The sequence below is a fragment of the Hippopotamus amphibius genome, chromosome 13 (assembly GCF_030028045.1).
Source record: "Hippopotamus amphibius kiboko isolate mHipAmp2 chromosome 13, mHipAmp2.hap2, whole genome shotgun sequence".
NCBI classification, from domain to species: Eukaryota; Metazoa; Chordata; class Mammalia; order Artiodactyla; family Hippopotamidae; genus Hippopotamus; species Hippopotamus amphibius.
This window is the reverse complement of record NC_080198.1, coordinates 20,581,409-20,604,267: the sequence shown is the minus strand read 5'-3', so window position 1 is coordinate 20,604,267 and position 22,859 is coordinate 20,581,409. Positions and strand designations below refer to the sequence as shown.

Here is a 22,859-nt window from a genome sequence, read left to right as displayed (position 1 = left end):
CAGCTGTTTCCTCCATACCTCTGACCTCCAGATAGCCATAAACTTATCTGAAAAGCAACCACTGAGGGCCAATAAGGAATTCCTCTGAGGAACTCAGAGAGCCTACAATCCTGACTTCATTTCACATTGATAATTTAGCAACTTTTTTTTTTAAGTGACCAAGAAAACCAAACTTAAAAAATGAGCAAAGGATCTGAAAAGACGTTTCTCTAAAGAAGATATAAAAGTGGCCAATGAGCTCGTGAAAGGATGCTCGGCATGCAAATCCAAACCAGTATGAGCTATTGCTGCACACAGCCAGGATGGCTATCCACACACACACACGCACACACCCACCCCTAAACATAACCACAGTCAGGGAGGATGTGGAGAAAATGAAACCATGCACATTGTTGAGGGGAAGGTAAAAGAGTGTATAGCTGCTTTGGAAAATACTCTGGCAATTCCTCAAAAGGTTAAAGAAAGAGTTACCATTTGATCAAGCAATTCCACTCCTAGACATATACCCAAGAGAACTGAAAACACGTGCACGTGAATATTCATAGCATTATATCTGTATAGTCAGCAGGTCCACACAGAAAAAAGGCTGTGATCCTCACCTCCGTGGATCGTGAACTTCAACAGCAAACTTTTTCTCACGGAAATATAAGTTCTCCAGCTGTTTCCACTGGAATAACTAAGAAATGAAGAAGACAGAAAAGACACACAGCTTTCATTAGTGTTAACTTTCACTAAATCTAGAAACCAGCTTAATAATCAAAAAATCAAATTAAGACTAAGACTTAAGAATGAAGCACTAAGGTTCGGCACGAATATGTCATGCAGGGCTTTTACAAACCAACTACAACCTGAAACCATTTTATTCCTTCTTCTGTCAGTAATCTTCACCTCATCAATCTTCCTTGAACAATAAAACCAGGCAACTGTGGGGAACATGCATGCTATTCTTCCTCTGACTCAACTAAATAAAAGAGTGAGTAAGGCGATGGTAGATTCCAGTAAGCACATGCCTTCTGATCAAAGATGTTGACTTCATATTTAAGTGGAAAGAGAGTCAATGAGATGTTCAGTAAGACCACAGATTAAATTTCAAAAGTGAAAGTAAAACGGAACCCCAAGCAGAGGTGATTGCAGTTTCCCCACCTACAAGAGTTCCCCTACATGAGACAGAAACGGAGCTAGCATTGAAGGCAGGGTGGGGTGGGAGTGAACGCTGACACTGCCCTCTTGGTTTCTGAGCTAGAGCCTCCAGTTTTTGTAAATAGAACCCATTTCTATATGCCCAGTGTGGATGTTCTAATGCTGCACTGGGTGTTACATCTGCTCGTTGGTTCAGAGAAACAGAACTGACTAGCAACGGGCATCTGAAACTTAACTTGTTAAAAGCAGCTCATTCACAAAGCTGAGCGTGCCCTGCTGCATTTTCTGGGTTCATTTCCAACCCCACACGTTAGCCTGAGCCCCTGCTTGTCCTTTTAACTTTTTCACAGTTGAATTCCTCTTCTCCATCCCAGTCTTGATGATCAGAAAAATACTAGCACAGTGATTTTATTCCATTATTAGACTTCGGCTGGATTTTTAAGTTTTGCTCAAAGACTCTTCAAAAAAGCATTTTAATCATCAAGATAGTAACTTCTCTGCCATGAGTCATCAGCAAAATCATTTCCTGGGGTATGGGAACTAGGACTTTTCACCAACATGTAAACCTCATGTAAAGGAATAGAAGGACCTGAAGGTTCCTGTGCACATACAGCTGGGAGACAGTCATGTTCAAACTGGACCCCCAATCCCAAACAGTAACATAAACCAGCACACACTAAGAACACAGCCTTTCGTGGTCAGAACATGTAGTGTCCGTAACTACAACCCTCACCCAGGTAGAAAGAGGAATTAGTGAGAGCTTAATGCTACATACCGATTTCCTAAAATGTCCGTAGGTTTGAGGCTTTCATTTCTTTTAATCCCAAGATTCCAAAAATGGGACAGAAATGGGAAGGAAAAGTCCGAGGTGCTCTCTCCCTCCCCCCTCCCAGCCGGGCAGCTCCGGTGAGTTCTGATCGGAGTTTCCTAAGACACCTAGGTGTAACTCAGTTTCACAAACCGAGCCTCCCACATCTGACTCGCTACTGACATCAGCAACTGCACCGAGTGACACCACCCCAGCTCCACTCCTTCCTCGATCAGGAAGAGGAGAGCCAAGTTCTGTCTAGCAGATTTCCCAGGAGAGACACACATTTTTCAAATGGAGTCCGGGGCAGATTCAGATGGTTATTTCCTGGGAAGTAAGTTCCTTTGAATCCAAGCACAAGTTTCACTAGAGGCTAGGCGAGGGAGACATTGCTCCCCGGGTGGGTTTACTCACCCTGAACACGAACAGGTTCGACAGGAAGAGCCACAATGCAGCTCAGCTGTGTTTTCCTTTGCATCCATTCCCACACACACAAAAACCAGGGCCGGACTTGAAACCTGATCTCTGAAAGTCACCACCTCCCCCTCTTATCACTTACAAACATGAAATACTAGCGCTTTTGCCTCCATTCAGCAAGTCCCTACATTGGGAGCCGACGGCCCCCTGCAAGCAAAAACCCTACTTGAAAGGTGAAGGGTTTCAGCTAATTTAAAGAGTCTGAAATAACTGGATGGCAACTGGGTTTGTAAACAAAGTTATAGGAATGAGGCTGCATTTTTAAGTCTGAAAGGTAAAGCCATTTCCCAACCGGAAATCTTAAAAAGTTTTTGCAGGGAATTCCTTGGCGGTTCAGTGGTTAGGACTCGGCGCTTTCACTACTGTGGGCCAGGGTTCAATCCCTGGAAAGTTTGTGCAAAATGTGATTTCATATATATGCCTGTAATAGTATAAAAGTGAACAAGAATGGCGTAAACTTCATTCGTGACAGTGGTTGGGGACTGCAGAATGTACAAGGGGTAAGTGGCACAGAAAACTTCAACATTACCAGTCATGTTTGATTTATTTTATTAATAAAAATAAGACGAAATAAATATAGCAAGATCCTAGTAATCATCAATTTAAGTGGTTATGCAGGTGGTGTCACATTCTTGGTATTCCTTTGTTTTTCTAATTTCTAAAAATGAAAACAATAGAAGTTTGTATTCAATATAAAATGAACAAAGCTTGGTCTATTTGATACAAGAGTGAGACTGCCACTTCCTAACCATTTGGAAGGCCTCTATTTTAGACATGCATTACCTTTATGAGTCTCATCAATGTTTGAAGTTGCTAGGAAAACACTTCTGATTGCAGTGGCACTTGATCTAGCGGGCAGCTGGAAATAAGCTAGTTTTCCTGTTGAAATTTCTGAAATCATTCTTCGATGGTGACTTTAAAATATCTTGGTGTTCTTGATCTCAGAGAGCCAGGATGAGGCTCTGAAAATGGCAACAGAGCCGAGATGAAGTGGATTCCTCTCCTCATGCAACATGCCTAGGACAGTGCCTGGCACATAGCAGGCAGTTGCCCGATCTTCATTCCTGTTCTTTTTACCAGTGTTTCCCTTAAAGGGTAAATAAAAAACTCCCCTCTGGTCAAAATCACTCAAGGTTTTGGACCAGTGGAATGATACAAGGAAAACGTCAAAGAAATATTCAGCAGGCTGACCTGACTTGTTGGGGCCCCTGTACTAGAGAAATGGCCTGACAGGGAATTCCCTGGTGGTCTAGTGGTTAGGTTTCAGCACTTTCACTGCTGTGGCCCGGGGTTCAATCCCTGGTGGGGGAACTGAGATCCCCACAAGCCAAGCTGTTCAGCGCAGCCCACTCACCCCAAAAAGAGAGAGAGAGGGAGAGAGAAATGGCCTGACATACAATAAGGAATAGTCTAAATCACCTGAGAGATGAAGAAGGGTTACAAGAAATCATTTACGGAAAAAGATAAAAGATCAAAGTTCAAAGGAAGGTACAAGGGAGCAAAGTATGCTTCACATCCTACACTGTTTGGAGAACACTGGTGCCCATACAGAGCAGGACTTTTATAGGGTATGATGTCTCACAGGATAGAACCAGACTATTATATACATTACATTATATGCATGTGTGTGTATAAACAAATTTTGTAATTTTTATATTAAAACAGAAAAAAAAATTGCCCAAGGCAAAAGTCCCACTCTTGGAGATCTGGGGGTTGGGAGTGGGTGGGAGAAGAGGAGTTTTGTTTGCTTTGCAACACAGAGTTCTGAGCATGAAACTGGACTGTTTTCTAAAGTGATCATTAAACAAGCATAATGACCATCATTAACTGGTATTTATTGTTGTTTATGTGACACTCACTAGCAGGGATGAGTTTGAAATTGTGTTGTGTTTAGAATTCATGGTATTTGTAATGAAAGGAAATACTTGCATGGTGGCAATAAAACTATAAATTAGGTCTCCCAGACTTCTTTCTACTCTACACTCATCTAGAATGCTCAGTTGTGCCCTTTGGCATCAAAAGAAGGTTGCAGATAGCAAGTGATGAAATAATAGCCGGGATTAACTTTGAGATTACAAAATAAACAGAGAGATAAACCAGAAAAAGCCAAAGAGAAGCAATGTGAACAATGGTAGTAACAAAGAGATCATCAAAAAACTACAACAGGAAAAAAATGTTTCCTTGGGTCACAAATCACCTCGTTTTAAGAAAAGAAAGTGTCAAAAATTTAATTACTGACACAGAAAACCAAAGCTGAATCAAATCCTATTGTAAAAGTGAATGCGTATAAAATGCCAAAGTCGGAATCTATTCCTTTTATCCTTAGATGTAAAGGAAGTTGATGGTTTTTGAATAATTTGTCACATTATTACACTTTAATGAGATGCATAGGTTGAATATTTAAGCCAATTTGTTGAAATCTATAATCAATATTTAGTTAGCTCCCACCCACTACTATAGCCTTAAACAACTGGAAGAAATCAGCTCTTTCCCCTTCCTATCCTACAATCACACTGGTTACTGAACATCTGAGGCCACTGTCAAACTTTAGGTAAAAAAGACTACACGGAAAAGCAGAGGACTTTTAGGAAACTGGGAATCACATATTTAAGTAGCTCTTGGAGTCCTTTACACATTCCTCTTCGATTAGCAAATATTTCTTGTCCACCTTCTTGTTGGCAAATAATGGCCAGGTCACCTCCCTTGTGATGCTTACCTGAGCCAACTGGACCACATCAGACTGCCTTAGTTTACATGCTGATTTCACCACATGCGCTTTACTGGGCAAGTTGATTAACTTTCCTAAGTCTGTTTCCTCATCTGTAAAATGGGACCAACACCACCTGCCTCAGAGGGTTGTTGGAAGGGTTTAGTGAGATTATGTTTATGAAGCACTTATCACAGTGCCTGGCTCAGAATCAACATTCATTAAGTGATAAAGCTAGCTGTATCCATTAGGAAGGACTCTCAGTCCAATTCCCTTATTTTATCATCTCTTCTGAAGATGGAGAAGAGCCACTTAACAGCCCAAGGCAAAACAGAACTAGAAACAGCTGTCTGGATCCCGCATCTTTCTTCCCACTGACAGAAAAAGCCAAGTTATTCTGTTGACACATCCGTGTCCCTCAGGTTTCCAATTCTATAAGCTTCAGCCTCTGTAAAAACTGCTGTATCTCTGTTGATTTCATCGGTGGTTTCCTGATACGCCCTCTAGGTAGGAAATCTGCTCACTGTTCCTGTATCACTGAGGTCACAGAGGAGGGACATGGGGACGGGTCAAGGGCACGCCCACAGGGAGATGCACGGCAGCAAACTAGCAAGCTCCTTCCTGTCTGGAGCACACAGAAAAGAAGGCACATGCCCTAGCATGTACAAAAATGCTGAGAAGTGTGCACCCGCCACCAGCAAGGGGGACCTTTGGGGTAGTGAAAGAGAAGGAAACGTTTTGGACAGAAAGGATCCAGCTGTCTCTTTGAATCTTGATAGACTGAAAGCAGACAGCATCCAAAGGTTTAACACTAGGCAATGACAGGAAAGGCATCATCGGAGTCTTGGTTTTGTTTTTTTCTTTTTTAATAGCACTTATAATACAGGTTAATCATTTAACTGCAAATTCACCTGGAAATGACTAAATTTGGGATAGTCACAGCCATTGGTGTATGATTGTGTATCAAATAATTACTCACGGGGTGATTTCCCTCGTATAACATGAAGCCAAACAAGGTCACTGTTTTGCTTCAAGTTAAATTACTGATTTACTCTTTTTTCATTTTAAAAAAGTTACACTTGATGAATATACTGTTAGTACCCATGAGCCAGATAACGGATCTGTTTTGCCTTCTAGAGTACCAGAAAATTAGAATTTTGCAGGATGATGAACTTTGAGAAAGCCAAACTGACCTACCTTCTATTCAGCTAATCTTTCGACCAGATGTTTATGTGACTGAGAATGAGTCTTCCCAACAATCTTGTGGGGAGGTACTACATTTAAGCCCATTTCACAGAAGAGGAAACTGAGGCTTAGAGAGGTTTAACTGGCCAAGGTCCCAAAGTTAAATAGGGGCAGATCTGGGATTCACACCCAAGCACAACCATGGCTCCTAAATCCCCAGTAACCATAGCACAGCATCCTTCCTTTCTTACTGGGAAAGAGTATTCTATGGAGATTTGTTATGTTAACAAAAAAAGAAACAAAAAAGGAGTAATTCCCAGTTCGACCTCATAGGAAAAACTGGCAGCAATTAACGGCAGCCATTTGCAGGAAAGAACTCTGACTCTCTTATATTTTACTTAGACTAGTGGTTCTCCACCCATGATGATTTCGCTTCACTTCCCACCCTTACCCACAACTTCCAGAACATTTGGCTGTGTCTGGAGACATTTTTGGTTTATCACACTGGAGGGGAGGCTGCTAGTAGCATCTTGTAGTGAGAGGCCAGGGATGCTGCTGGGTATCAGACCATGCTCGGGACAGAATGATCTGGCCCCAAACATAGAGAATGAGTGCGGAGGATGAGAATGAGAACACCTGACTCAAAGGATAATTTTTGGTGACATAACTATGCTTTGGTGGGTGAAGTATGTTGATAAAGAAGATAAAATTTTTGCTACAAAACAATGAATTTTGGATTTCCCTTTTTCTCAACTAGGCAACGCCTTTAGGAACAAATAGGTGTCTGGATTGTTTTCTAAATGCAAACGTTCCTTGCCAGAGGGACTTAGAACAACTGATCAGACTACAAGATGCCATGCTCTCAATGCCCATTCTGAGCTAAAAATTCATAACATACCCAAATGGTACACATTCAGGTAGAGAAAATTACTTTTCCAGACGTGATGTGATAACCCTTCACACATAAAACATCAGGTCTTAAACACAAGGAGTGAAACATTCTGAGTATTTTTGGGAATGTTTTGACCAAGATGTCCTGGATATCAGCAAATGAATGATATAAAAACCCAACCATTTAAGAGGATGTCATCTCATATAAATTCTCTCTGTGGCCAAATCTCTAACCTTTTTAGGGCTGATCTAATGACTTCCTGTTAGTACTTGCAAGAGAGTGCTCACTGCATGTATCTGGTATAACCAGGGCTGACCTGTCGCTCAGAGACACCTGCATGGCTCTTCTCGATGTTTACAGCTGGCATCCCTTCTCACAGCTTGGTACCTAGTCTGCTTATTAAATATTTTCAATAAAAATCTCTAATTTTGAATGTGATTTTGTCTTTCCAGGTGGATTGTCAGGTCCTTGATGACTGGGACTTTGCTTCTTCCTTCAATGAGATAAAGAACATAAAGTACTAGCTCAGGGCCCTTGCAAACAGAATGGACTCAATAAATTTTTTTCTGGAAAAATATCAAACAGAGTACATTGCACTTGGTTAGGAATTTGTTCCAGAAGAATGAGTGAAACCAAACCAATCTTTAGTTATACGTACAGAATGAAGAAAATTGTACTGTTTAATGCCCCTTGATAGAAAAAATTGTCACCATGCTTTATGTACTAACTGGTTTTCTCTGCATTTGGACTGGTCCATGCTACTAGAGAGCTATCCTTCGTTTCCCTGTATGTGTCAACAATTCAGTCATTTGGTAAATGCCGAGAAACTCAGAGTAACAGATGAAATAACGAAATCTAATGGTTTTGCCTGTCCAGCAGCCATTTCCTCTTTTTCAACCATCACCTTCAGTTTCTACAGGGAATACACTCGCTCTTTAAGCTTTAGCTGTAGGGATCTCTCATTTTTCAATAACGTGCCCACCTCCCTGGCATCAGCATACAATATTCTCTGACGTGAATGTGCCAATCTGTTCTTTGTTTTAAGGCTGCCTCCTTCTGATCCTTCAGGTCTCACCTCAAATGTCCCCTTTCTCAGAGAGGCCTTCACTAAACACACGAAACAGCCCCATCCGTCCCATTTTTGTCCCTCCATCTGATTTGTTTCCATTAGAGACTATTCAAAATGTATAATTATGTCTTCGTTCTCTGCTTACTTGTTTATTTCTCATTTAACCATTCCCCTGAAAGACTTCATAGGAAACAAAATACAGGGTGACAGGAACTACTTATCACCCTCAGGTTCTATTTTTCCTTCTTTCTTTTAGTAACAAAACACCTTGAGTGATGGCTTTGTCCATGACTACCCACCTAGAGGATATACTTCCCAGTCTCTTTTGCAGTTAGACTTGGTGATTTTATGAATAAGGCTGCTCGCCTGGCCTTCTTTCCATTTGCCTACTGGTCATGAGATGGAAATGAAGACTCACTAGTGGCCATCCAATTCTCTGAGAGTCCCCTATCTTAGTAGAAGTGCTTCAAATTCTAACAGTGATTAAGAAAAAAAAAATTCTAATAGTGATTAACTACAGGAGGAAAGGACAAACACCTATGCTGCCCAGTAAACGTTCTGTAAATAAGAATATGGTATGAAGGGAAAAATATGGAACCATAAGTTTGTTCCCTATGTCTACGGGAAAGAGGGAGGGGGAAGGAATAAAATAGGAGTTTGGGATTCACGTATACACACTGCTATATATAAAATAGATAACCAACAAGGACCCATGGTATAGCACAGGGAACTCTACTCAATATTTTTAAATAAACTACAAGGGAAAAGAATGTGAAAAAAATAGATATATATGTATGTATAACTGAATCACTATGCCATACACCTGAAAGTAACACAACATTGTAAATCAACTATACTTCAATAAAAAAATAAATTTAAGAAAAGAAAAGGAAAAAAAGTAGTCAGTGAAAGAATTCACTAACCTATTGGGTCCACATAATGATCTGTGAGGTAGATAGAATAAAATTCTTTGATTTTGATAGTTGAGAAAATAAAGACGCAAAAGGTTGAGTGACAGTTCCAGGTCAGCCAACTGGTTCTTGAGTGACAGACTGGTTCTTATTTCAAGTCCATCCTATAAGGTTGCAGTTCTCCTCCCACTGACTGTATAGAAGGCTTTAACAATCAAATTGATTATTCGTGTGGCTGGAGCTTAATTATACACTTTACAAACAGGATGGACCGGTCTCCAGGTGACATTCTGTAATTCTCTTCCTCCCTGCACACCATATTTCATTTTGTATTGATGTAGAAAGTACAACTGGATGGCACACATTCTCTTCTCTCTCCTACAGTTTACCTCATCCAGCAGCATCAGAAGCAGCAGAATTTAAGCAGCATTAGAAGCAGCATCCTAACTGAGGTCCATGGTGATAGGGTAGTGGTGGCGGAAGCAAGGAGGGTTTAGAAATGATCAAGATGGCCGTGCTTAGAAAAATAAGCAAGTCACTGAGTTTAAGTGAAATGAACGCTGTACTTTTAAGACAAGGAAACAGGAAGACTTTTGTGCTGGTTACTTAATTCGTCTGGCTCTAGGCAATTGGGAATTCCAATATTTAAAAAAATCAGTTAACTGATGGCTATAGACCTTTTCCCCACCCAGAAATGCCCTGGGGTAATGACATGTATCACAAGACTTTCTTGGCATGTTATAGTGCTTTCCAAGATTCGTATCTTTCTGCTTTTTATCCTACTATGGTCTACCTATAACACCTTGACTAGTATGTCATTTTTATTCCTCCCACCTCTGACAGGTTCTGGTTTTCCCCAATGAAATAACTTTCTGGAGGGTACAAATCAGTCATGACATATACTAATACTTACTCAGCCACTGACCCACTGTGTACTTCTTTGTGAAGAACAGACATTTTCCCTTGAAATACTGAATGAACAATAAAAACCTAGAAGGAACGTGTTTGCCTTCTTTTTTTAAATAAAGTTTCATCGTTTTTCAGTTTGAACATCTTACGATTTGAAGTTGAGTTCTGCTATGTTTCACATTCCCTAAGAGTTGCAATGACACATTTCACGCATAAAGGGAGGATTGAAAAGAAAAACTGCTTACGATCTGAATTTTTAATACCCTAATATTTGTGTATTGTAACTCAGAATTTTAAAAATTTCTCTTAATTTGCATCATAGCTTAGGGCATTGTGGTTAATGAATTGGGAAGGGCAGAATGCTTACCAGTCTCTGAGAAGAGTAAATGTGAGTGTGGACTCTTATGTGGTATACTAGGGCTCTGGGTTTGTAGCAATGTTGGTTCCTTCCCTAAACACGGATCCAAGAATAGTTCTCATACCCTTCTTTATTGTCTCTCTCCCTCACTACCTATGAGTAATTACCAATTATGGAGTTATGACTGTGTATCAGGCACAACGCTAAATATAATCTCATTAATTCTTACAACCACCCTATGTAGTTGGTAGTTGGTGGCATTACCATTCTATTGATGAGTAAACTGAGTTTAAAGAGAGGTTAAGCAACATGCTCAAGGTCACACAGCAAATGACATCAGAGACAGGCTTTGGACTGCTTCTCAAGCCCTTGCCCTGTGTCATTATATTACATGATTGCAAACAGACGGACCCCCCCTGACTGGCAAAAACCTTACAGACAATACACATGAAGAGCCTTTGCTGGGTGTTCTGGGAGGTAAAACAAACATGGTCCCCAGTACTCAGAGCCCATAAATGACAGACATTATGTGGAAAGGACAGAAGGCCTCAGCCAGTGGATCTTGAACCAACCCTTTTTCTAAACAGACTTTTGACATATTGCTGGCAATTCTTCCTCCTCCTGGCCTGTTTTTAAGCCATGTAATTATAATGCAGCAGGCATGTGGTTCAAGAGGCTGAGCAACTACCCAGCCTCCCATTCCAGCCTTTGTTTCATTCCAGTTTGGCAATATGACCTTCATTCCTGCCCAGCTATTGGTAACTTCCTGAGGCATAAGTCCATGCAAACAGCTGAAGCGTGATCCTCCTTTTACACATCAGTGTTCACAACTCTTTCAATTATGCATTCCCTCATTTGTGCCAACTAAGCTAAGACAGGGACTTTAGAACATCCTCCCGCCAACAAAACCCTTAAGTTGTCTGACAGGAAAAAATAAAGATATGGAAGGAAAATCCATTGTCAGCTTTAAAAGAAGAAGCAAGGAGAAGGCAAATAATAGTACAAAGTGGACACCTGCTAAAATAACCAAGAAAGAGAAAGCAAGACAGTGATAACACTAGATGGCCTGTTTATGGTCCGTTTCGAACTGAATGACATGTCTTGAAAATGAAATAGGAAAACCCTGCAAACTGAAAAAAGGAAGTGGCTTCCGATCCTTGTCTAGACTCTGAGATGAACAAGCAAACCAGATTATGATCAGTGTCAAACAATATTTACCAATTTCTATAAAAGTGTGAATGTAAAGAAAGGCCTGTGAGTCATGAGCAACGGAAAGGAAATTAATAGCAATATTTACTGTGCAGATTCTGACTCACCATTATTTTGGAAGAAAGCCTGGTTGTTTTTAGTAGATGCATTCAGAATCTGTGAGAACCTCAATTTTATCAAGCCACATCAGCTAAGAAATTACCTGTGAGTTGATTTAAGTTATATTTTACACTCAGAAAAACCAACTTTAAGAAATGTTATTTCTTAAAGTAAAATTCAGGGAAGAAATAAATTACCAAAAAAAAAAAAAAAGTTTACATAGATGAGGTCTACCTTAAGAAAACATGATAGGTGATTAGTCCCTCCCATCAGGAAGCATGCATGAGCCTCCAAGATAGCTTCCTCCACAGACAGCAGTATCAAGCAGTATCAGCAGTATTTTGTCTTGTGGAACTGAAAACCACAGCCACAGAAAGATAGAGAAAATGAAAAAGCAGAGGACTTTGTACTAGATGAAGGGACAGGATAAAACCCCAGGAAAACAACCAAATGAAGAGGAGATAGGCACCCTTACAGAAAAAGAATTTAGAATAATGATGGTGAAGATGATCCAGGACTTTGAAGAAAGACTGGATGCAAAGATCGAAAAGTTTACCAAAGACCTAGAAGAATTAAAGAGCAAACAAACAGTGATATGCAACACAATAACTGAAATGAAAAAATACACCAGAAGGAACCTATAGCAGATTAACTGAGGCAGAAGGATGAATAAGTGACCTGGAAGACAGAATGGTGATCATCACTGATGCGGAAAAGAATAAAGAAAAAAGAATGAAAAGAACTGAAGACAGCCTAAGAGACCTCTGGGACAATGTTAAACGCACCAACATTCGCATTATACAGGTCCCAGAAGGAGAAGAGAGAGAGAAAGGACCCGAGAAAATATTGGAAGAGATTATAGTTGAAAATTTCCCTAACATGGGAAAGGAAATAGCTACCCAAGTTCAGGAAGTGCAGAGAGTCCCAGGCAGGATAAAACCCAAGGAGAAACATGCCAAGACATGTAGTCAAATTGACAAAAATTAAAGACAGAGAAAAGTTATTAAAAGCAACAAGGGGAAAATGACAAAGAACACACAAGGGAACTCCCATAAGGGTAACAGCTGATTTCTCAGCAGAAACTCTGCAAGCCAGAAAGGAGTGGCACGATATATTTAAAGTGATGAAAGGGAAGAACCTACAACCAAGAATACTCTACCCAGCAAGGATCTCATTCAGATTCGACGGAGAAATCCAAAGCTTTACAGGCAAGCAACAGCTAAGAGAATTCAGCACCACCAAACCAGCCCTACAACAAATGCTAAAGGAACTTCTCTAAGTGGGAAACATAAGAGAAGGAAAGGACCTACAACAACAACAACAAAACAATTAAGAAAATGGTAATAGGAACATACATATCAATAATTACCTTGAATGTAAATGGACTAAATGCACCAACCAAAAGACACAGACTGGCTGAATGGATACAAAAGACCCATATATATGCTGTCTACAAGAAACCCACTTCAGACCTAGGGACACATACAGACTGAAAGTGAGGGGATGGAAAAAGATATTCCATGCAAATGAAAATCAAAAGAAAGCTGGAGTAGCAATACTCATATCAGATAAAACAGACTTTAAAATAAAAAATGCTACAAGAGACAAGAAAGGACATTACATAAAGATCAAGAGATCCATTCAAGAAGAGGAGATAACAATTATAAATATATATGCACCCAATATAGGAGCACCTCAATACATAAGGCAAATGCTAACAACTGTGAAAGAGGAAATGCAAGGCAGATAGAGACACAGATGTAGAGAACAAATATATGGACACCAAGTGGGGAAAGCGGGGAGGGTTGGTGGGGAATGAATTGGGAGATTGGGATACCAAATTGTACACGCTAAATATATGCTGTTTACTGTCTGTTAACTGTATCTCAATAAAATTTCTTAAAAATAAAATAAAAAAGAAAGAAAGAAAACATGATAGGCAATAACCTGAGCTTACAAAATAAACTAGGGGCTAGATATTTGCCTTGGCTGAAATTTCATTGTGCTCTGACCCACCCTCCTCACAATGGAAACAACCCAGATGTCCATCAAGAGAGAACTGGTTAAATAAATTATGTATTTCTACACCACGGAGTACTAGGCAGCTTTAAAAAGAGTAAGAAGAGATCTGTTTTATAAGTGATTTGGAGAAATATGCCATAGTATGGGATAGTATACATAGTAAGATTCCTTTCTCTCTGTAAAAGCTTAGTATACATGCTGACAAAGTCTAAATGAACCAGTGTCAACAGCCACTATGGAAGACAGTATGGAGGTTCCTCAGAAAACTAAAAATAGAATTACCATATGATCCAGCAATCCCGCTCTTGGGCATATATCCAGACAAAACTATAATTCAAAAAGATACATGCACCCATATGTTCACAGCAGCACTATTCACAATAGCCAAGACATGGAAACAACCTAAATGTCCATTGACAGATGATTGGATAAAGAAAAGGTGATACTTATATACAATGGAATACTACTCAGCCATAAAAAGAATGAAATAATGCCATTTGCAGCAACATGGATGCAACTAGAGATTATCACACTAAGTGAAGTAAATCAGAAAGAGAAAGACAAATACCATATGGCATCACTTACATGTGGAATCTAAAATATGACACAAATGAACCCTATCTATGAAAAAGAAAGACTCACAGACATAGAGAACAGACTTGCAGTTGTCAAGGGAGAGGGCGTGGGGGAGGGATGGAGTGGGAATTTGGGATTAGCAGATGCAAACTGTTACATACGGAATGGAGAGACAACAAGGTCTTACTGTACAGCACGGGGAACTATATTCAATATCCTGTGATAAACCACAATGGAGAAGCATATGAAAAAGAGTATATATATATATAATATATACACACACACATACACATATATAAAACTGAGTCACTTTGCCATACAGCAGAAATTAACATAACATTGTAAGTCAACTATACTTCAATAAAAAATAAAAATATAAAATAAAAAATAAAACAAAATAAAATTCAAAAATAAACAAACAAACAAACCAGTATCATTCTCTTGATAGTGATTATCACCAGGGAGGGATAGGGATGGCTGAAGAACTTCCCGCCCCAACTGATATGCCTCTGTAGTGTGTGCTTTTCTGTTGTTGTTGGTTTTTTTTACAGTAACTATTTAAAACTTCTGGTAAAAGCATTAAAATACATAACTGTAAAGAAAAACGATTTTGAAAAATATTTGAAAAAATAGTATGCCCATCATTCCTAACATTATTAGAAATTTGGTCTTAGAAACAAGTTTTCAAACACAACCAATACTACTCATATGCCTCCTGGAAATTAAGTATTTGAACTTCAATTGCTCTTCATCACTGAGCCAAAATTATAAAGTTCTAATCGTATGGTTACACACGTTTGTTTACTGTCCCTCGCTCAGGTGGATCCCTGTTGTTAAAAATGCTTTCTTATTTTTATTGCTACTTCCCACTAAGAAGCCACAGTGCCCAGCTAGTCTCATCCAGGAGAGCTGGATGGGCAGCCAAAGGGGGCTGCAGTTTGCCCTGGGCGACACCCTTTCATGTTTTCTTTGCCAGTTTTGCAACCATAAAATGGAGAGAAAAGGGTAGCTTATTTATTCTCTAAACTCAAAGGAAGATTGTAGGCACTGATTGAAATTAAAAGGACACTTAGAAGATAAAAAGCGTGTGGTATTATGACCAGGGCCTGACTTTATGAAAAATACGGCTATTTTTCTATTACACATTAAAGCAAGAGACAGATGGAAGTGATAACAGCTTTTTCAGGCTGTGATGTCGGGGTGTGATAGCACAGGCAGCCCGACCACGGTCTGTTATTATAGGTCATTGTTTCCCAGCTGTGATTCCCAGGGATGGCAGCAGAGGACAGCGAGGGTGGCACAACCTACGAGCATGAGTAAGCCTTTATGTCATTAATACCAAGCAGGCCAGAGCAGCTAGATAGTTATCTACACAGACTTATCAATTCTCATACAGGCAAAAAGTATTATACACTTGTGCTTAGTCAAGAGGAGCAGTCTCATAATCAAATTGCCAAGAGTGTAACTTATTAGCTCTGCACAATCCAAACCTGATAGTGTGACCCTTTAATAAATAGCACATAACTTATTTTCCTTTACAAAAAGTACACATGTTGAATGTGGAAAATTGTGAAACAAAGATAAGCAAAAAGAGCAGCAGTAGGAGAAAGAAGGTCACTTATATCTGTATCACTGAGAGGTAAGTAGCACCAAAAGTTTAGGCTTACATCTTTACACTTCACCCATTTGTTTATCCGTCCAATGTAAACAAGTATATGTGTGTGGAAGCATGTATATATTTTTATATATACATAAAATTGATTAAACAAATGACATCATCATGTTCATACTAAGTTAAAATAGAAACCTAACTGTATGCACTTAACCTACATTGTGATCAACATCCTTGTAGTTAAATCTTTGTGCATCATTTTACTTCCTTAGAATAAATGATCAGACATGGGATTGCTGTATAAATGGTGCATGAATGAGTTATAAAAAATATTCTACATTTAACTTGAGTCTTCTCTAAACCTAGGACTTCACTAATCAAAAATTCTTTTACCCAAGATTGCTTCTTGCCTCTTAAAATGATATTTCTAGCTCTAGAACAGCTCAATGTGCTCATAAGTGTCTGAAACAATTCACACTTACTTTCCGAGGTTTCACCTTATCTTGCAGATCATACTGGCCAATTCCTTTATAGCTGATTCCAAGCCACCAAGGAAGTCCTTGTTTATCCTGGAAGACGGAAAACATGAGAACCAAGAACTAATTGTTAAGTCTTCTAGAGATGAAGCAATATCTACTAATTTCATCCTTTAACAAGTATCGGCAAGTCAATTGGTAAACAAAACACTATTTAAAATCCTAACTTGTTATTAAAATGCTTTCTTAGAGTTTCTTCAAATAAGATCTATAAGTCAAAACATATCAATATTATTAACACCATCAAAAAGAAAGAAGCATTACTGTTAGGATGAAACAGTTGGAGAGAAGGAATAAAATGTAAGTAATTCAACCAGGAATTAATCCAGAGTACAAAGCCAGGTAGTCATTTAAAAAAAAAAAGAAGAAGAAGAAGAAGAAGAAAAAGAAAAAAAAGAAAAAAAGCTCTTTGTTCTCTTGATTAGTAATCAGCCATAAAGGTCAGGGAAGTTTCCAAAGAATTACAAAGACGAGAAAAGTGGTTCCAAATCCTCATGTTTGTAAAACACTTAACAATGAACACAGGAATACTAAAAAACTTTTTGGGAAAATCATATGATTCAAAGAGAGATGCCTGAATAGTGACTTTGAGGTACATATGGGGAGGGAAGGAATTTTTTTTTTTTCATAAATTTCTTTTAGGTCTTGCCAAAGAAAGGGATATACTGACACAGGGAAAGAAAAACTTGGGCTTAAACATATAGCCATATGCAAACAAATTAAGAATCAGTAGAAATTAAAGTAGAATTTGTACATATTTTTAGCACAAGTTATCCTCATTACATAGGTATTTATTATCCATTCCCCACAACTGTGAATTTCAAACATTTTCAGAACTTGAAAAGTCACTCAAGATTGATCAAGTATAAAATTATTCCTCTTTCAAATAAGTCTCTCTTCTTAACAATATGCTTTATCCCCTATCATCTCAAAATATTTCTTAGTCAATCTCTCCCTGTGTATAAACATCTGAAAATACTACACAAATATAAAACATGCCAACTGAAAATGGGTACCGAAAATCCTTTAAAAACTTAAGGATTTTATGAGGCTGCTGAAATGATATTGGATGATTCTCCAATGCTTCTCATACAAAGGCACTATCAAATGAACATCTAGTAGCATTGGAAAGGTGCACAATTGGAAAAGAGAAAAATCAGCAAAAGTAGCTAAAAGAATAGGTGTGCCAAAAGAGAATGATCTGAATATTTTAGGGTTAATAGAGGCTTTGGGAAGACATCTGAACATAGCTAGTGTTTTGCAAAAATAATGTGCTTTATAATTTGCTAAAAATGACAAGATATAATCAGGCTTTTATTATTTTTAAGAAAATCAACTCTAGGACTTCCTAGGTGGCGCAGTGGTTAAGAATCCACCTGCCAATGCAGGGGACACGGGTTCGATCCCTGCTCCAGGAAGATTCCACATGCCCTTGAGCAACTCAGCCCGTGAGCCATAACTATTGAGCCCATGTGCTGCAACTACTGAAGCCCACGTGCCTAGAGCCCATGCTCCGCAAGAAGAGAAGCCAGGGCAATGAGGAGCCCGCACACCACAATGAAGAGTAGACCCCACTTGCCACAACTAGACAAAGCCCGTGTACAGCAGCGAAGACCCAACACGGCCAATAAATAAATTAATTAAAAAAAAAAGAAAGAAAATCAATTCTATTCCAAATGCTGAACTTTCTAGAGATAATTTACATATATATGCATATTGATTTATGTCACTTTAGAAAGTTAGTGTTGTTCATTCTCTCATAAGATAACACAGGCATGATGAAAGCTTTGTCATATAAAAGTATTTACCTTTACTGCATAATAATGGACTCCATAGGTTGGTAGAGCTTCTACTATTTTCATATACCTATGGAAAATGAATATATGTTATAACTTCTTATTAAATTAGTTAGAGGGCACTTTTGGGAAAAGTGATCTAAAAAAACACAATTTGTATCTACTTTCCTCATTAAAACCGTGTCTTTGACTAAAGTAGAAATAGAATAAACCACTCTAGGGAGTAATATATTCTACCATATCCAAATGTTAGGAGGTTGCTAACAAAACATCAATTTCAAAAAGCTATAGGGGGACTTCCTAGGTGGTGCAGTGGTTAAGAATCTGCCTGCCAATGCAGGGGTCATGGGTTTGAGCCCTGCTCTGGGAAGATCCCACATGCCACGGAGCAACTAAGCCCGTGAGCCACAACTATTGAGCTCATGTGCTGCAACTATTGAAGCCCACGCGCCTAGAGCCCGTGCTCCACAACAAGAGAAGCCACTACAATGAGGAGCCCGTGCACCACAATGAAGAGTAGCCCTGCTTGCAGCAACCAGAGAAAGCCCATATGCAGCAAAGAAGACCCAACACAGCCAATAAATAAATAAAATAAATTTATAAAAAAAAAAGCTATAGGAAATGTTATTTTCTGCATTTTAAAATTTCTATGGCTTAGAAACATACTGTACTTTATTATAAACCTAAATTGCAAGTATTTTTAAAACTAGCACCTAATGATGCAAGCCATGAGAATCAACTTTTGGGTCATACAGTAAAAAACAAAGGTATTCCATATATTGATGGTGGTACACTTTTTGAAATTTATACTTAACTTTTAAGTGAAACCTCTTATAAATATATGCTTTACAAGAGTGAATTTTATTATATGTAAACCCAATTTTAAAAAATATGCACCCCCCCAAAAAAAAATTAAAAGTGATGATGTACCTCTTGTTATTTTTAATTCAACAAGTATTTATTGTATACCTTCATCTTATGGGACTTCCCTGGTGGCACAGTGGTTAAGAATCTGCCTGCCAGTTCAGGGGACATGGGTTCGATCCCTGGCCCTGGAAGATCCCACGTGCTGCAGAGGAACTAAGCCCATGTGCCACAACTACTGAGCCTGCGCTCTAGAGCCCGTGAGCCACAACTACTGAGCCCTTGTGCCACAACTACTGAAGCCCATGTGCCTAGAGCCCATCCTCCACAACAAGAGAAGCCCACGCACCATAACAAAGAGTAGCCCCCGCTCGCCACAACTAGAGAAAGCCTGTTGCACGGCAACGAAGACCCAACGCAGCCAAAAATAAAAAATAATTTAAAAATAAATTAAAAAAAAAAGACTTTATGGAGTGGACTAAATTGTGTAAGATTTCCTCTTTGCTCACAAAAAGTTGAGGTTCCTGTATGATACAAGTAGACTCTTTTAATAACATTTTGAAGATCAATGGCTCTGGACCGTGTAATCAATAATGTGATAATTTTTTTAAGTAAAAGGTCTACATGTACGTGAATATAAAAAGTTAGGTGGATGTGCCACGGTCTGGCAACAATTACACTGCACAGCCAGGATTCAAACAAAGTGAGTCGGATTCCACAGTCTAGAGCCTTAACTACCGAGTTAGACAGTCTCTTATTTAGAGCCACAATGATAACGATGAAAGGGAGTAAGAGGATGCAGCATTTACACGAGGACAGTTCATAAGACGCTCATTAACCTAACCTAAAATCCTTTCTGGAAATTATTATCCCTTTTTGTTTTCCAGTTCACAAAACAAGCACAAGTCAGGGATTCAACTTCAGGACTGCTAACTTCTGATTTCTGCCTTGAAGAGCACAGCAGATGCACTATGATAAAAAGGAGATGAGTGCAAGAGTAGGGATGTGGGGGAAATCTATACACTGATCAGGGGAGTAGTGATTGCCAAATCCTTATTTCACTTCTCACATGCTCTGAGCTATATTCAGCAGATTTTTTAAAAAAACTTCTGTGGCCATAAAAGTTATTCTACTGTACAATTACTATAGCAATAATGCTACATTAGTTTTTATAACAAAAATTAAAAAAATTATAAATTTTTTATAATTTAAAAACTTCAGTGTAGCTTGTGAACTGTTCTTAATGAATGATGGTAACTCCATAGGTCTAAAATGCAGAAGTCTATCATTATGCTCTACGGTTGGTACCATGAAGAAACAGATTATCCAACACCAGCACTATGTGCTCCACCCAAAATAGAGTTGCAAACCAGGCGACCAAACACAGCCTCCAGATAGGAGTTGTTTGGCTCATGTTGTACTAAAATTTTCTTAACATTACTTTGCAATGTTTGAAGTTATGATTCAAAAATTGTAATTTCCAGATTTTCTTGAAAAACGTTAGATGATCTGGCAACATTATGCCCGAATGCTGAAGCTGAGTCAGACAGCTGAAGCTGTCTCTAGCCAGGGCAAAAGCTCTCTGGTTCACCGCAGTCCCCACCACTCCCTATTGCCTACACTTGGCCTATGATTTCTCATTTTTGTTACCTGCTTGACACTGGTAGGCATCTGAATTGATGACACCAAAGTATGGAATGACCCAAGACATTTTACAATTCACGGTAAGATACTTCTAGCCAGGTGAGTACTATATACACACAAACTACACAATAGAAATCATTTCAGATGACTTTCTCAAACAGAAGACATTACCACTATAACTAAGCAAAAAGAAAGATACTTACTGAACCACAGCTTGACCCCGAGTCAGACCTTTGATCTTCAAATAATGTTCGATTACCCTGTCCTCACTGTAAAACAAGGAAAGGAAAAGTAGAGCAATGCATAATTGTATGAGGTACAGATTCAATTTCAAGATTCTCAGGTGCCTACTTGAAACACTTGAGAAAGAAGGCCTAGACCAATTTGTTTGGGAGATAGAAGCTGTTTGACTTTTGTTTTTATAGGACATGGACTCCCGAACCTCAGACATTTGACTACCTTGTCGAGATTTTATATAATATGCTTATATAATATGTAAATTTTTAAAAAGTTGTTAGAAAACAAAACATAATATCAATTCATCGGATGAAAAACTAGTATTCTCTCCCACAGCTGAATGGAATACAATAAATACAAAATAATGTTATTAAATGCTAGTTAGGTTTGCTGTGCAAATTAAAAGGGTTTTTGGAGAAATCAGCAAGTGTAAGTACCATAGACGTTTTCCTTAAATTGTCCAGAAAGATTTAGAAAGATTTAAAAATGCTTCTGAGTGAGTGTTCAATCTAAAACACTCTAGTGTCACTACTTGGGGACATAATACTTTAGGAGAAAACCTTTCGTCATTGTCTTAGGATAAAACTTTTTGACTAGAAAGGAGAGAAACAGGCTGAAGTCTGGTCACCCTTGACATCATTCAGTTATTCACCCTCCTTTCAGACTGGTAGCTCGTTTGTCATATCTCAAGTATAACTGAGAAGAATAGACGTTTTTATCTCTATACAACCAATAATCAACAGTAATTGGTCTTTGCTTTTTATCCTTAAGAAACTATCACTTAACAATGATTCATTTAGAAGGTTCCAGACTCAGGATGCAATGTAGCCTCAGTAGTCGCTCTCACTATTGGGAAATATTCCAACTTTCATATTAGAGCTATTCATGTTGAATATTTATTTTGTAACCAGTTTTTTTAGTGGAAAGGAAAACCATCTTCAGGATTCACAGCCTTTTAAACAGAGGAAAATATATTTAAAGGGAAGGTAAGTAATTCATGGGGAGAAACCGTACTTTTCTAGGAAAAATGTTGCATGCGAAATGGGTACTGTGGATTCGTTAAAATACAGACAAATAAAACAACTCAAAAGAGACAACAACTTCTGGCTGTAGAGGAAACCTCTGATCATTCAGGTTGTTTCTGTTCATTACGAACCCCTCTGTTTAAGGAAATCTTTACTCTATGCCAGATTAAGGCCGCATTACACAGTGACTGCACATGTCCTGATGATGATTCACTTAAAAGCACTCTCTACAAATCTTTTATGCACTTGAATGAGAAGGCACATGGCCACTCTTCACACATGACTGCCGTCTTGGGATGACGCTCTCCAGAGAGCTTTGCTAAGACCTTCTCACTGCAAGGATCAAGGTCTACTTAGGATTAGTCTGACACATATGATCGGCAGTTTGATGTTTTCCTCACTTGTATTTCTTTCAGTTACCTGAAAAGCATGCCGTTCTCAGTGGAGGCTATGGTAATGGGGTCACTGGCTATCCTGGTGTATCTTACCAGTAGGCAAGGGAGGGGTGCTCCTGCAGAGTTTTGGTTGGAAAGGCTGGTAGTGTCTTTAAATCTTTCCTGGCGTTTTCATCACTAAAAAGAAAAGCAATACAGTGTGTCAGCTGTTGTTACCTAAAAGATGATACAAGCTGGTCACCGGGTGAAATCTGTAAAGTAACAATAGCACATTGGGCTCTGTCAAATGTTATTGTCAGACTTTCTCCACACTCCTGTAGTATCCTCATCACTATTTTTAGTGACTATATAACAGTCACAATGTTGGAACACTGGTTATCCTAAAACT

At 38.8% G+C, this 22,859-nt stretch overlaps 1 protein-coding gene across 3 annotated transcripts in view; it reads right to left on the bottom strand.

Moving 5' to 3' along the window:
- Positions 1–22,859, bottom strand: part of FRMD4B (FERM domain containing 4B) — a 325,403-nt gene that overhangs the window by 23,914 nt on the left and 278,630 nt on the right. For all 3 annotated transcript variants that reach the window (XM_057705042.1, XM_057705041.1, XM_057705043.1), the window contains 5 exons: positions 22,565–22,648; positions 21,018–21,083; positions 18,319–18,376; positions 16,457–16,543; positions 600–676 (listed from right to left, as the gene is read on the bottom strand). In XM_057705042.1, coding sequence (XP_057561025.1) covers positions 600–676; positions 16,457–16,543; positions 18,319–18,376; positions 21,018–21,083; positions 22,565–22,648 — 372 coding nt within the window. The remainder of the gene's footprint in view (positions 1–599; positions 677–16,456; positions 16,544–18,318; positions 18,377–21,017; positions 21,084–22,564; positions 22,649–22,859) is intronic.